Consider the following 14,483-nt stretch of genomic DNA (forward strand, 5'->3'; position numbering starts at 1 on the left):
AGGTGGCAAATGGAGTTTAATGTGGACAAGTGTGAGGTGATTCACTTTGGACAGAGTAGAAGGAATACAGAGTAGTGAGCTAATGCTAAGATTCTGGATAGTGTGGATGAGCAGAGAGATCTCAGTGTCCACGTGCATAAATCCCTGAAAGTTGCCACCCAGGTTGATAGGGTTAAGGCAGCGTATGGTGTCTTAGCTTTTATTAGTAGAGGGATCGAGTTTCAAAGCCATGAGGTCACATTGCACCTTTACAAAACTCTGGTGCGGCCGAACTTGGAGTATTGCGTGCAGTTCTGGTCGCCGCATAATAGGAAGGATGCGGAAGCATTGGAAAGCTGCAAAGGAGATTTACTTGAATGTTGCCTGGTATGGAGGGAAGGTCTTATGATGAAAGGCTGAGGGACTTGAGGCTGTTTTCGTTAGACAGAAGGTCGAGAGGTGACAATAGAGACATACAAGATGATCAGAGGATTCGATAGGGTGGACAGAGAGAGCCTTTTCTCGGATGGACATAACTAACATGAGGGAACATAGTTTTAAATTGAGGGGTGATAGATATGGGACAGATGTCAGACGTAGTTTCTTTACTCAGTAGTAGGGGCGTGGAATGCCCTGCCTGCAACAGTAGTAGACTCGCCAACGTTAAGGGCATTTAAATGGTCGTAGGATAAACATATGAATGATAATGGAATATAGTCTCTGTTACATTGGTTTCACAGATCAGTGCAACATCAAGGGCCAAAGGGCCTGTACTGCGCTGTAATATTTTTTGTTCTATGGTATCTAACATGGAGTTTTTTCAGGGCAAGCAGGGAACTGAAGTCACTAGGTACCTGCTCTGACTTCATTTTGAGAATTCCTCGCATCTAGTTTGCTTGTGGCTAGGTAGTAGGCATGTAAAGCTGCACATTGAGGGAAGGTCTGTATTTAATAAGGTTATTAAGTAGTAATAGTCCCTTTTAAAAGGGAACTTGCCCCTGCCGAGTGAGAATCTGTCTTGACACCAGAACCCAGTCTGAAAATACAGGCCATTCCCACATGATGATGGTCTTACAGGACTTTTTGTTTGATTTTGCCATTTCTTTCACCATTGCCCACATCACTCAGGGCCATAACAGATTCTGCCAGAAAGATCCCATTGTATCTGCAATCTCTCACTATTTAACTAAAGTGCTTCCATTTTATTCTTCAAGGCAAATGGTCAATTTCACAAAATAGGTCAGGCAGCATCTGAGGAGGAGAATTGACATTTGGGGCAAAAGCCCTTCATCAGGAATGAGGCTGGGAGCCTAGGGGTAGAGAGATAAATGGGGAGGGAAGTCGGTGGTGGGCAGGGGGGGGGGGGGGGGGGGGGGGGGGGCGGGGGGTGATGGTGGGAAAGGTAGCTAAGAATGCAATAGGTGGATGGAGGTGGGGGGTAATGGTGAGAGATCAGAGGGGAGGGTGAAGTCGATGGTTGGGAAGGAAGATGGACAGGTCATGAGGGCAGTGCTGAGTCGGGAGATTGGATCTGGGATAGGTGGTTGGGGGGGAAAATGAGGAAACCATTGAAATCCACGTTGATGCCATGGGATTGGGTGGTCCAGAGGCGGAATTGGAGGTGTTCTTCCTCTAGGCATTGGGTGGTTAGGGAGTGGTGACCTCTACACTGCTGAAACCAGGTGCCAAGTTGAAGACAACTCCTCCTACTGCCCCCTTGATCATGACCTCATCTCCCATCACCAAACCATCATCTCCCAGACGTTACACAACCTCATCACCTCATGGGATCTTTCATCCATAGCTTCCAACCTCAGTTCAGGAACACCATACTGCCTAGTTTAACCTCCTACCTCTTATCAAAGATTCACAGGCCTGACTACCCCAGCTGACTCATGTAAAATCACCCACGTTATTGCTGGGACAAACTTAATTGTTTTTTTCCTTAATGCTACACCCGACTATCTTAAGGGTCCTTTGTACATGCGACTTTTTGTCTTCCTAATTCATACCCAAATGGTTTTCACATGTTGGTTTCCTGAAATTAGTTCATCTCTCTGCATTGTGCTAATACCATCATTAATCAACAGAGCCACCACTCCACCTTTTCCTTCCTCTCATTCCTAAATGCCCTGTACCCTTCAAAATTCAGGTCCAAGTGCATGTCATCCTGCATCCTCCTCTCAATTTGAGGCTGAAATGTTTGAAAAGAAAAAATAAGCCATACACCTCTTTTCCTTCCTCTGCTTAAACCCCTTTAGTCATTTAGCTCCAATATTCTATTGTAAGAGGAGATGTATGGAATTCACTGCCACAGAAAGCTGTGGAGGTCAGGTCATCGAGTATATATAAGATGGAGATGGATAGGTTCTTGATTGCCAAGGGGATCAAGGGTTACGGGGAGAAAGTGGGAGAATCGAGTTGAGTAATTTATCAGATTGAATGGCAGAACAGACTCTATGGGCTGAATGGTCTAATTCCTGCTCCTATATCTTATGGTCTTTTGGCCTATTGATGTCATTGCTATACTGTTAATCCAGAGACCGAAGTAATGTTCTGGGGACCCAAGTGTGAACCTCACCATGAAAGATGGTGGAATTTGAATTCAATAAAAATTTGAAATTAAGAGTCTAACATTGACCATGTATCCATTATCAGATTTTCAGTTAAAACCTTCGGTTCACTAATATCTTTTCGGAAAGGAAACAGCCATCCATACCTGGTTTGGCCAACATGTGACCCATAACAATGTGGTTGACACTTAAATACCCTCTGGGCAATTAGGGAGGGACAATAAATGCCTGCCTAGCCAGTGATGTCCTCATCTCATTAATGCATTTTTTTTTAAAAAGATGCAGCAATCCATCATTAAACCTTCATTTTAAACCATTCATTTCCCAATTCAATCTCAGTTTCACAATACAGAAAAAAATTTTTAAAAAAGTTTCCACATGGTGAAATTTAACCAAAGATAAATGCTTCATTGTTATCCATTTCCAATTTTACTTGTTATCTTTTTACATAAATCAAAGACTTACTGAGCAATGACAGTCTTGTTATTCAGGCCATTTGGGGCTGATATGACACATTTCCTGCTATTGCACATAGACTATTCTTTTTAAAATAAATGTTCCATCACCCCAAGTTTAAACCATATTCTTCACCGTTAAGGTTATTGGTCTTACCAAGGGATTCTAAGTAACAGTTTAGCAAACGGAATCCACAAATGAGGTGTAGCCATATCCAATTCAGAACAATTAAATGATTCAGTGCTGAAATACTCATGGCCCAATCTAAGATTTCAGCAATCAACACAATGTTTTCATGCTATTTATTCTCATCATACAAACTGTTCATTTCACAAGTTACTGAAAACTCCTCGTTTTCAGGCAATTCCTTGCATAATGAGATCTTGACTCAGTAAGAACACCTATTAAACATTTCCAATGCATTTCTAGGGTTCATTCGCTTTTAGATGTCATTCTAGCTACATTTGTCTTGGTTCACAAGCCTATTCAAAGCACGACACACCTTAAGGTCTTTCTGTAACCCGCTCTTTTTCCAACAGCATTCAGTTAAGTTTCTAACAATTTTGAAAGATAGCACCATGGATCCCCTTCCTTTCATGGTGTTTCAGTTTAGAACATAAAAACAGCTAGAAACAATTGTTTTCACAAAAGATGTCTGCAGGCAGCAGTCATTTGTTCCAAAAGAGAACGTGTTCTATATAATCAAACCCTGTCAAAACCAAAAGACCATCCATATCGGAAATTTGCATACAATCTAAGAATTTTAATACAAACGTAGACTCCGGAATTTCTAGATGAAAAACAATCACTTTAATTTTTAGTATGAACTACCAAAATCCAGGATAGACTGACTATACATCTTCTTAAAATTATCAAAGGTCAACATTCTTCACAGGCTTCTAACAATAGTCTTTTTGTAAATCTTGTCCACAAAATAGTAATAGAATTGGCAATCCTTTTAACTGTCTACGTCACTTGCACCCAATTCTGAAAATATTTTCCATCTGATCTTATTATATTCTGGCAAAGACAAAGCCAAGGCCATACTTCATTTCTTCTTGGATCTATTGTTAATTCTATTATTTAGATGGTGTAAGTTCTGGAAACAAAACTGATAGGTAAGCATATAGAGTCAGAGTCATATAGATGACTATCATGGAATCAGACCTTTTGATCCAACTTGTCCATGCCGACCAGATATCCTCACCTGATCTAGTCCCATTTGACAGCACTTGGCCCATATTCCTCCAGACCCTTCCTATTCATATATTCATCCAGATGCCTTTCAAATGTTGCAATTGTACCAGCCTCCAGCATTTCCTCTGGCAGCTCATTCCATACACACACCACCCTCTGCGTGAGAAAGTTGCCCCTTTGATTTCTTTTATATCATCTTTCCCCTCTCACCCTAAACCTATTCCCTTTAGTTCTGGACTTCCCACATCAGGGAAAAGACTTGGTCTATTTGTCCTATCCATGCCCCTCATGATTTCATAAACCTTTATAAGGCTACCCCTCAGTCTCTGACACGCCAGGGAAAACAGCCCCAATCTATTCAGCCTCTCCTCATAGTTCAAACCCTCCAACCCTGGCAACATCCTTGTAAACCTTTTCTGAACCCTTTCAAAGTTCACAATGTCCTTCCTATAGCAGGGAGACCAGCATTGTACACAATATTCCAACAGTGGCCTAACCAATGCCCTGTACAGCTGCAACATGACCTCCCAACACCTGTACTAAATGCTCTGACCAATAAAGGAAAGCAGGCCAAATGAATTATGAACCTGTACCCAAGCAGGTAAGTGGAGAATATTCTACTTTACTCCTAATTTCTGGAGATCGGTGACTTGCTACAGAATTCCAAGCCTCTGGTGTGTTGGTTTAAGTGTGGCCCGCCTGAGGCAGCAGCCAGAGAGCAAGATGGAATCAAGCACACAGAAGTCAGGTAGGTGTTGTAGATGAAATTCATTCTTCTTAATGGTTAAGTGGACAAAAATGTAACTTCTAAGCTAATTATTTATATCAAGTGGGAAGAGAGCTGTAGTAGTGACATTTGTTGTGGATTCCCCTGATTTTCCTTGCCACTGAAAATGGGTAGCTGATCCAACTACTGCTCTAAAGCACTAAAATAGAAATTGCTGGAAAAGCTCAGAGGGTCTGGTAGAATCTGTGGAGAGCAATCAATCACATTTAACATTTCAGGTGGAGTGATCCTTCCTCAGAACTGCTTTCAAGGCACCTTGACCAGGACAGCAGTTAAAATCAACTTCTAAAGTGTTGGTCTGATAAACTAGCAGAACAGAGGTATTGGAGAGTTAACACCATGTCTGTACAGGTGGAGCTTGTACTGTGGACCACCTCATGTAGATAAGGAAAAAAGGGAAGGAAGGTGAATGATACATCCTTGTATGGAGTGAAAAGACGCTATTGCTGCAGATGCTCTGCCCATAATTTGATAGCGAGTTACACACTTAAGAAAAATGCTTTTTGGCTTATCAGTCGTCAACAGAAGAAAAGCATTAAACAAATGGGAGTGTGGTCAATGGACCAAAAATTGTGAAGAAGCCACAGAGAACAACAGGGATAATGCTCCACAGCCAAAGTCTCTCTCTAAAGTTACAATGTACATGATAACTTATAATACATACTCTGATGATCACAATACAAAAAGCATTGTAAAGATTCTGTCTCTTGCTTTAATATGCAAGCTATCTGCTAAAGAAACTTTATATGCCCCAGAGATTTGCTAATTGATGCAATACCACTAAGCAAGGAAAATTTTAGTATTCAAAGTATATTTAATTGCTTCGATAGGAAGGCAAACACAAAAACAGTCAACTATTGAAGTATGCAGGTAGAGATAGCTTTTGCCGATTTGAATTGTAGTTGCCATTTCCTACATATATCATATTATGTTTATGCTTCTGTTCAATGCAGTGTATAATTTTGGCTATAGTGGATTATCAGATGAATGAAATTCACTCATACATCGTCAGATAAACATGAATGGTTGACCTGTTAAATTATATACATTGAAGTCATATATTGTTCCCCCAAAACTTAGAGATTCTGTAAATCCTGCAGCTTCACCTCTTACAAACAGAATTCAATTTCCTGGTTTCTTGTTTGCAATGTTTTTGCTTCAAGTGTTCAGAAGGCAGAAGATGCTCCAAGAAATATCCCTTTAACAGGCCTCCAAACCCTCATTAAATTGCTTACAACCAACTTGATGGTGGCAACAAAAAGAAATTCTGGCTTATATCGTAGTTGGCTCTGTAGAACATTATTGACCTAAAATCCATAATAAAATGATAATAAAATGAAGATTTCCCATTAAGGGAAACCATAGAATACAGAAAGCCCATTTTAAATGTAGAATCACAGGCAAGACAATACTTAAAACAAAAGTATTGCATTTTATTTTCTCTGACTTTCAGTCTATTGCAGGAATACAAAAAAAGCCAATTCAGGGCTGCACCTCTATTTCAGCCGATCCACATCTTTTATCATGGAAAAAATCCAATATACAAATATCAAAATTTCAGATGAGGTTGCCTCTGATTGTTTTTTAAAAAATCTGATGCAAAAGTTTATGTCGTCTCACACAACATAAATGTGTTGTCGCACTGTGCTGTATATCAGGAAAGTGTCCTGGCAGCAGCACGGCAATGGAAGGTGCCACTGCTCTCTAAAGCATAATGCTGTAATAACAGAATAGAGATGTGCCATGATGAAGCATGAAGACTGGTACATGTTATGCATCAAGGCCCGTGGATGGGGTTATGGGGAGATGCATGCGACAGCTGCCTTTTGAGTTGCTAGTGCCCAATGACCAAGATGGAGTCCAAAGAGCAAGAAGAGAGGTAGAATTATCAGGTAGCAGCTCTAACTTTTCTGCCACTACCCATGTTAGTTAGGGGGTGGGAAAATTCCACTTAGAGGCAAAGTAGAATAGAAATGGAGTGATGAAAAACTACACAGAAGTAATTTCCAAAACAGGAGCACGGAAATAATCAGCGTTTCTGGAAATTGCTAACACCCACAAGAAGCCACGAAAAAGGAACAAATATAGCTGAAGTCACTAGGTAAGATAATAGTTGCAAGTTTTCCTCTCCCAGCAGTGATTAATATGAAAGGCAATACAATGCTGGCTGTTATCCTACTCATAATGGAAAAATAACATGACTGTTCAAAGTTTGAGAGAAGATTTGTAGCTCGGGTGCTCATTGTTGTGGTTCTGTTCGCTGAGCTGGGAATTTGTGTTGCAGATGTTTCGTCCCCTGTCTAGGTGACATCCTCAGTGCTTGGGAGCCTCCTGTGAAGCGCTTCTGTGATCTTTCACAGAACCACTACAAATGCTGGAGGAAAGATCACAGAAGCGCTTCACAGGAGGCTCCCAAGCACTGAGGATGTCACCTAGACAGGGGACAAAACACCTGCAACACAAATTCCCAGCTCGGCGAACAGAACCACAACAATGTGACTGACAGAATTAACAAACCAGGCAGCATCACTTTTATCACTGTCAGGGAGAGGTTATTTCAACATGCATTCTACCCTAAAATTTCTTTGAAGAACAGAAGTGACAGTCGCAGAAATTTCGAAAGTCTTGAAAGCAGGCTTTGAGCTTAAAGTGAACATAATTTATGAACAGCATATGTTCAACATTAGGGTCCAAGGTGTAAAAATATCTGTTGATCAATATGTGACTGCATTCACATAGCCTACAGAATCCTGTCGATTTGTGCAATTTAAAGATGGTCATATTAAAAACAGGATTGTATTAGCATAAGAAATTTCATAATGACAATGCATTCACAAACAGGAGAAACACTCTCAAGAAAGCAAATTGGCATGTGCGATAGAACTGATAAGTTTCAGCAACTAGATCATGTTCATGGCAGAACAGACTAAAAACTTTGCATTGTACTGACAGATATTTCAGGTTATGAGGGCAGAAAGATCATGGACAATGGGCAGAGTGTATATGCTGTGGCGGTCATCCCAGAAAACAAGGCAGGTCCGGTTTAGGAAAGTGTTATTGCTGCAAGAGCCAAATCATTTTGCAAATGTTTGGTCAGAAGGAAGCACAAAATGCGGGCATGAATGGCCGCTAGTAGATATTAGGCAAAGATACTAATGAATCAGTCTATGCCATACAATAGATTGGCTGATTCAGGTTGATAAGTGATACATAGGTTTGTCACTATTGGAATGACAGCTATAGAAAGAGAACATCAAGTCAACATAAAAAGTGTCAAATAGACATCAGCACATCATGCAATATCATGATCTTCATTGACCTTCCTCAACATCGAGGTTGGCCAATAAATGGAGCCCTTAAAAGGAAGGTTGAAGCTACAGATCAACCTATTACTTAAAAAAGAATGATAAATTACTGTGAAAGCCCAATGCACAAGATCAAAATCTGAAGTTTCAGATCATAGATAGCAATCAAAGAACACTTATCTCAGCCAGAAGTTTTTACTAATGTCTTTCAACATGCCAAAAGAGATTTGCAATCTGTTCCTGCATATTAAACCATTGATAGGAGAACAGATTCTAGAGGAATAAATAGTGTGTTTAGGATGTCTTTCTGGAGAATATCATCTTAAAAGTAGATGACTGTGACCCCAATCCAATATTGACCAAGGAAGGTGCCAGCGATCCTTGAAGCCAGCCTGAAAGACGAGGAAGTTATTAAAATGTGACAATCCTACAGAATGTATTAGTGGGATGGCAGCAGGGAAACAACTGAAATAAATGACAGCATGTGTTGTTGAATAATCTAAACGGAATATTATGAAGATGTTTTAGCATTGAAAGAAATTTTCCACAACTTGCAAGCTCTGGATGCAACAATGGTTACTGGCAAGTAAAGCTGGCTGAAAGTGGCAGCTTTCTAACAACATTATGGATGCTGTTCAGGAGATATACAGTTTGATATATATGCCATTTGGCATTTCCTTTGCTCCAGAGGAATATCAACGCAGGCTGCATGATATTGTTAGTAACCTTATCTCAGTGGAACCTATAATTGATGATATGCCAGTTAAAGGATTTAGAAATACATTGAAAGAAACTACTGCTAATGATGATCAAAACAAACTGTGATGTCTAGATAGGGCTCACTGGATGAGCAAGAAAAAAAAAAATTGGAATTAAAAATGCCCAAAATCAAGTACATTAGCAATGTATATATATAAAATGGTTTTCACTTCAATCACAATAAAAATGTTAACAACAAACACTAAAATTTTAAACAGAACTATGCTAGGATAACACCTGAAAAATACAAACTATTATTGATATAGCAGAGATACATACCAGACAATCAAATTTTTCCCTCGGACAGACAAACAAACGCCCATTCACATTTGGCATTGTAAAAACCGAAACTTCATTTGGCTTCAGCACCACTTTTTCTGGGGGAGGAATAGAAGTGAAATTCATTGAATTGATCCTGACCATAAAATGCAGTCTTGCTTTGATCAATACAAAACTAAGAGCCATGGAAATTGTTGGTCAAACTTTAGGGTGTGGAATAAGGATTGATTAGGCAAAAAAACAAGGATTGCAGATGTTGGAAACCAGAGTCTAGATTAGAGTGGTGCTGGAAAAGCACAGCAGGTCAGGCAGCATCCGAGGAGCAGGAAAATTGACATTTCGGGCAAAAGCCCTTCATCAGGAATAGAGGCAGGGTGCCTGCAGAGTGGAGAGATAAAGGAGAAGGGGTGGGGGTGGGGGGGGGGGGGGGGGGGGGGGGGGAGAAGGTAGCAATGAGTACAATGGCTGAATGGGAGTGGGGATGAAGGTGATAGGTCAGAGAGGAGGGTGGCGTGGATAGGTGGAAAGGAAGATAGGCAGGTAGGACAGGTCACGAGGGTGGTGCTGAGCTGGAAGGTTGGAGCTGGGGTGAGGTGGGGGTAAGGGAAAATGAGGAAACTGGTGAAATCCACATTGATGTCATGGGTTGAAGTGTTCAGAGGCGGAAGTGAGGGAGTGGCAGTGGAGGAGGCCCAGGATCTGCAAGTCCTCGGCAGAGTGAGAGGGGGAGTTGAAATGTTGAGCCACAGGGTGGTGGATTTGATTGGTGTGGACGTCCCAGAGATGTTCCCTAAAGCGCTCCGCTAGGAAGCGTCCAGTCTCCCCATTATAGAGGAGACCACATCGGGAGCAACGGATACAATAAATGATATTGGTGGATGTGCAGGTAAAACTTTGATGGATGTAGAAGGCTCCTTTGGGGCCTTGGATAGAGGTGAGGGGGGAGGTGTGGGCGCAGGTTTTGCAATTCCTGCGGTGGCAGGGGAGGGTGCCAGGATGAGAGGGTGGGTTGTAGGGGGGCGTGGACCTGACCAGCTAGTCATGGAGGGAATGGTCTTTGTGGAAAGCAGAAATGGGTGGGGAGGGAAATATATCTCTGGTGGTGGGGTCCGTTTGCAGATGGCAGGAATGTCTTCAGATGATTTGGTTTATGCGAAGGTTGGTAGAGTGGAAAGTGAGCACCGGAGGCGGGGGGGGGGGGGGAGGGGGGGGGGGGGGGGGGGTCTTTCCTTGTTACGTTTGGAGGGGTGGGATTTGAGGGTGGAGGGGCAGGATGTGGACAAGATGCGTTGGAGGATATCTTTAACATGTGGGAAGGGAAATTGCGGTCTCTAAAGGAGGCGGCCACCTGGTGTGTTCTGTGGTGGAACTGGTCCTCCTGGGAGCAGATACGGCAGAGGCGGAGGAATTGGGAATACAGGATGGCATTCTTGCAGGAGGTAGGGAGGGGAGAGGTGTAATCCAGGTAGCTGTGGGAGTTGGTGGGTTTGTAAAAAATGTCAGTGTCAAGTCGGTTGTCATTAATGGAGATGGAGGGGTCTAGGAAGGGGAGGGAGGTATCAGAGATGGTCCAGGTGAATTTAAGGTCGGGGTGGAATGTGTTGGTGAAGTTGATGAATTGCTCAACCTCCTTGCGGGAGCACGAGGTGGCACCAATGCTGTCATCAATATAGCGAAGGAAGAGGTCGGGTGTGGTGCCGGTTTAACTACAGAAGATGGACTGTTCATGTCACCAACAAAGACAGGCATAGCTGGGATCCATACGGGTGCCCACGGCTACCTCTTTGGTCTGGAGGAAATGGGAGGATTCGAAGGAGAAATTGTTAAGGGTGAGGACCAGTTCAGCCAAACGAATGAGTGTGTTGGTGGAAGGGGACTGTTGGGTATGTCGGGAGAGGAAGAAATGGAGGGCTTGGAGGCCCTGGTCATGGTGGATGGAGTTGTAGAGGATTGGATATCCATGGTGAAGCTGAGGCGTTGGGGGCCAGGGAAACGGAAGTCTTGGAGGTGGTGGAGGTTGTGGGTGGTTTCTCGAACGTGTGTGGGGATTTCCTGGAATAGTGGAGATAGGACAGTGTCGAGGTAGGTGGAGATGAGTTTGGTTGGGCAGGAGCATGCTGAAACAGTGGGTTGGCTGGGTGGTCAGGCTTGTGGATCTTGGGAAGGAGGTAGAACCGGGCGGTGCAGAGTTCCCTGACTACGAGGTTGGAAGCTGTGGTGGGAGATCTCCTGAGGTGATGACGTTCTGTATGGTCTGGGAGATGATGGTTTGGTGATGGGGGGTTGGGGGTCATGGTCGAGGGGGCAGTAGGAGGTGGTGTCCGAGTTGGCGTCTGTCTTCAGCAGTGTAGAGGTCAGTGTGCCAAACTACCATTGCACCCCCTTTATCCGCTGGCTTAATTGTGAGGTCGGGATTAGAGCAGAGGGATTGGAGGGCTGTGCATTGTGAGGGTGAGAGGTTGGAGTGGGGGAGGGGGGTAGACAGGTTGAGGCGGTTAATGTCTCGGCGGCAGTTGGAAATGAAGAGGTAGAGGGTAGGCAATAGGCCAGCACGGGGTGTTCAGGTAGATGGAGTGTGTTGGAGGCAGGCAAAGGGGTCCTCGGAAGGTGGGCAGGAATCCTGATTGTAAAAGTAATTTCGGAAGCTGAGGTGGCGGAAGAAACTTTCGATGTCACTGCGTGGATTAAATTAAATTGATGAGTGGACGGAGGGGGATAAAGGTGAGGCCTTTGCTGAGGACTGATCGTTCATCCTCAATGAGTGCTGAGGACTGATCATTCGGCTTCAGTGAGTCGTTCGTAACCAGTGACAGTAGGTTCTTGAACTTTGTTGATCTACAGAAGTAACAAGTAGTGGGTAGAGAAAACAACTCCTCCAAATAGGGATAATACAAAATTTATGCACTTTCTTGCAGGTGGCTTGACAGCAGAAATGACAGAGCCTTGGCAATAAGCTGTCCTCTCGGCCTATTAATGTAGCATACCCAGACATAGGCATAACCAGGAGACAAAAATGTATTTTTAAGAATAGCACCATCCGTAAATATTGAAAGATGATGATTTCAATAAAGATATTTATGGATGATACTTGAAGAGTCACAAGGAAGTGGCAGCAAATATAAACAGTGTAGCAGAAATTAGAACCAGAGCAAGTAATAATGGTTAAAACGTCTAGTCTCGATCATTAGCAAAGTAATGAAAAGGGTTGTCAACAGCATTATCAAGTGGCGTTTGCAAAGGAATAACTTAAATGACAGATGCTCCGTTTGGGTTCTGATAGGGCCAACCGGCTCCTGACCTCATCATACCTTTGGTGCTAAAATGGAGCAAAGAGCTGATCAAGAGCTGCCCCTGACATCAAGACCATATTTGACCAAGTGTGGCATCAAGGAGCTCCTGCAGAATTGGAGACAAGGGGAATTGGAAGCAAATGCTCCACCCAGCACAAAAGGAAGCTGGTTGTGATTGTTGGAGGTGAATCATCATAATCCTAGGACATCACTGTAGGAATTCCTCAGCGTAGTGTCCTAGGCCCAATAACATTCAGTTGCTTCATGAATGACTGTTTCTCCATCATAATGTCAGAAGTGGGGATGTTTGCTGATAAACTGCACAACATTCAAACCATACATGACTCCCCAGACATTGAAGTGCTCTGTGTCCAATGTCGCAAGACCTGGACTTGGTCTGATGCTGCCTGACCTGCTGTGCTTCTCCAGCACCACACACTTTGACTCTGATCCCCAGCATCTGCAGTCCTCACTTTCTTCTTTGTCTGATAAGTGTCAAACAACATGCATGACAGTGACCATCTCTCTCAAAAACTAAATTTTCACTGCAAACTAAATGTTACATTATTTGCTTTATAAAATGATCAGCATTTCTCATATTTGTTTCCATAGGTATAAAAATACTATGCAAATATTTGGTTTTACATTGCAGAGCGCGATAAGTACCTCCAGCTGAGCTCATTTGCACAAGAATTAGGTCTTCTGTTGATCCGAGCTTGTCTTTTACAGCACTGATGACTTCTGTTACGGAGGCTGCCACGAGCACACGGATTGTGGTGTACGTATGATCAATGCAGTAAATCTTAAAGAGAACTAGAGAAAAAAAGTCACAACAACTTTGAGATTGCAAAGAACATGACAAATTGACAGCTTAAAACAGAACTTTGTTTTGTCAAGAAAGGTTTTTGATGTTGACCACTCAAAAGATCAACATGACAATCATGCTAGTTTATTAAATTTGAAAAATGATAGATCACCATTTTCTTTAACCCTTTGTTTCCTTCCATTTTTGCAGATCGGCTCAGCCTGGGGCACATTTCTGCGTCACTGCTAACAGGGAGTACCAATAGGCTATTTCATTGTCCTCTATGTTATCACTAAACGTGCTCAATTTTCACATATGGAATTCTGAATTTTGATTTGGATCGGAAGATTTAGCAATATAACAGGGGAAATTGAAGATGCCATTCTAAATGCTGAGCTAGCAGAGAAATAATCAAGAAAAGACAAAGAACGAATTCAGAGACCAGCCTATCATTTAAGAATTGTGGTGTTTTTAAATATTGAGCCATTGAGAAGGATTTTAATAAATATTCATTAAAAAAAGTCTTCAAGACCATTGGAACTGGATCACATACAGACTTCTTGCTATATGATTTTAATGTCATGTAGAGATTAAATTAGCTGCTAAGGTGATCAAAGAACCATGAAGTGTGTTCTGGACCACAGCACAATAAGCAAGCAGCACGTGTTGTATTCTAATCCAAAGCGGTCCATAGAGTGTGTTCTGTAATAAATTGTTATACAAAAAGAGACTGTCAAAATTTATCTTCCTTACCAGTAGGGTGAATGTTTATCATTAATTTAATACAGATTGATTCCTTTAACTTTCACAACATGAAGATGGCCCTTTTGACATTTTTACTGCAATAATCTATAACTTAGTTTCTAAGGAACACAAACCTCTATTTCAATAAAATCTGCCTTCCTCCATTCAAAACCTTGTTGCAGACCATCTTTTTCCTTTCCAAAAGGAACATAAAATGTACGGTGTTATCAGGACCAGCCAATCTTATTCAAGTGCACAAAAAGCAGCTACCTTGAAGATGCAGCACAACAGCTGTTTTTCTATCACTAG

General features: G+C 42.3%; 1 protein-coding gene across 5 annotated transcripts in view; it reads right to left on the minus strand.

Moving 5' to 3' along the window:
• rapgef4a (Rap guanine nucleotide exchange factor 4a) overlaps positions 1-14,483 on the minus strand; it is a 289,463-nt gene that overhangs the window by 36,483 nt on the left and 238,497 nt on the right. For all 5 annotated transcript variants that reach the window (XM_072579213.1, XM_072579211.1, XM_072579212.1 and 2 more), the window contains 2 exons: positions 13,292-13,438; positions 9,336-9,433 (listed from right to left, as the gene is read on the minus strand). In XM_072579213.1, the coding sequence (XP_072435314.1) occupies positions 9,336-9,433; positions 13,292-13,438 (245 nt within the window). The remainder of the gene's footprint in view (positions 1-9,335; positions 9,434-13,291; positions 13,439-14,483) is intronic.

The sequence above is a fragment of the Chiloscyllium punctatum genome, chromosome 10 (genome assembly GCF_047496795.1).
Source record: "Chiloscyllium punctatum isolate Juve2018m chromosome 10, sChiPun1.3, whole genome shotgun sequence".
NCBI classification, from domain to species: Eukaryota; Metazoa; Chordata; class Chondrichthyes; order Orectolobiformes; family Hemiscylliidae; genus Chiloscyllium; species Chiloscyllium punctatum.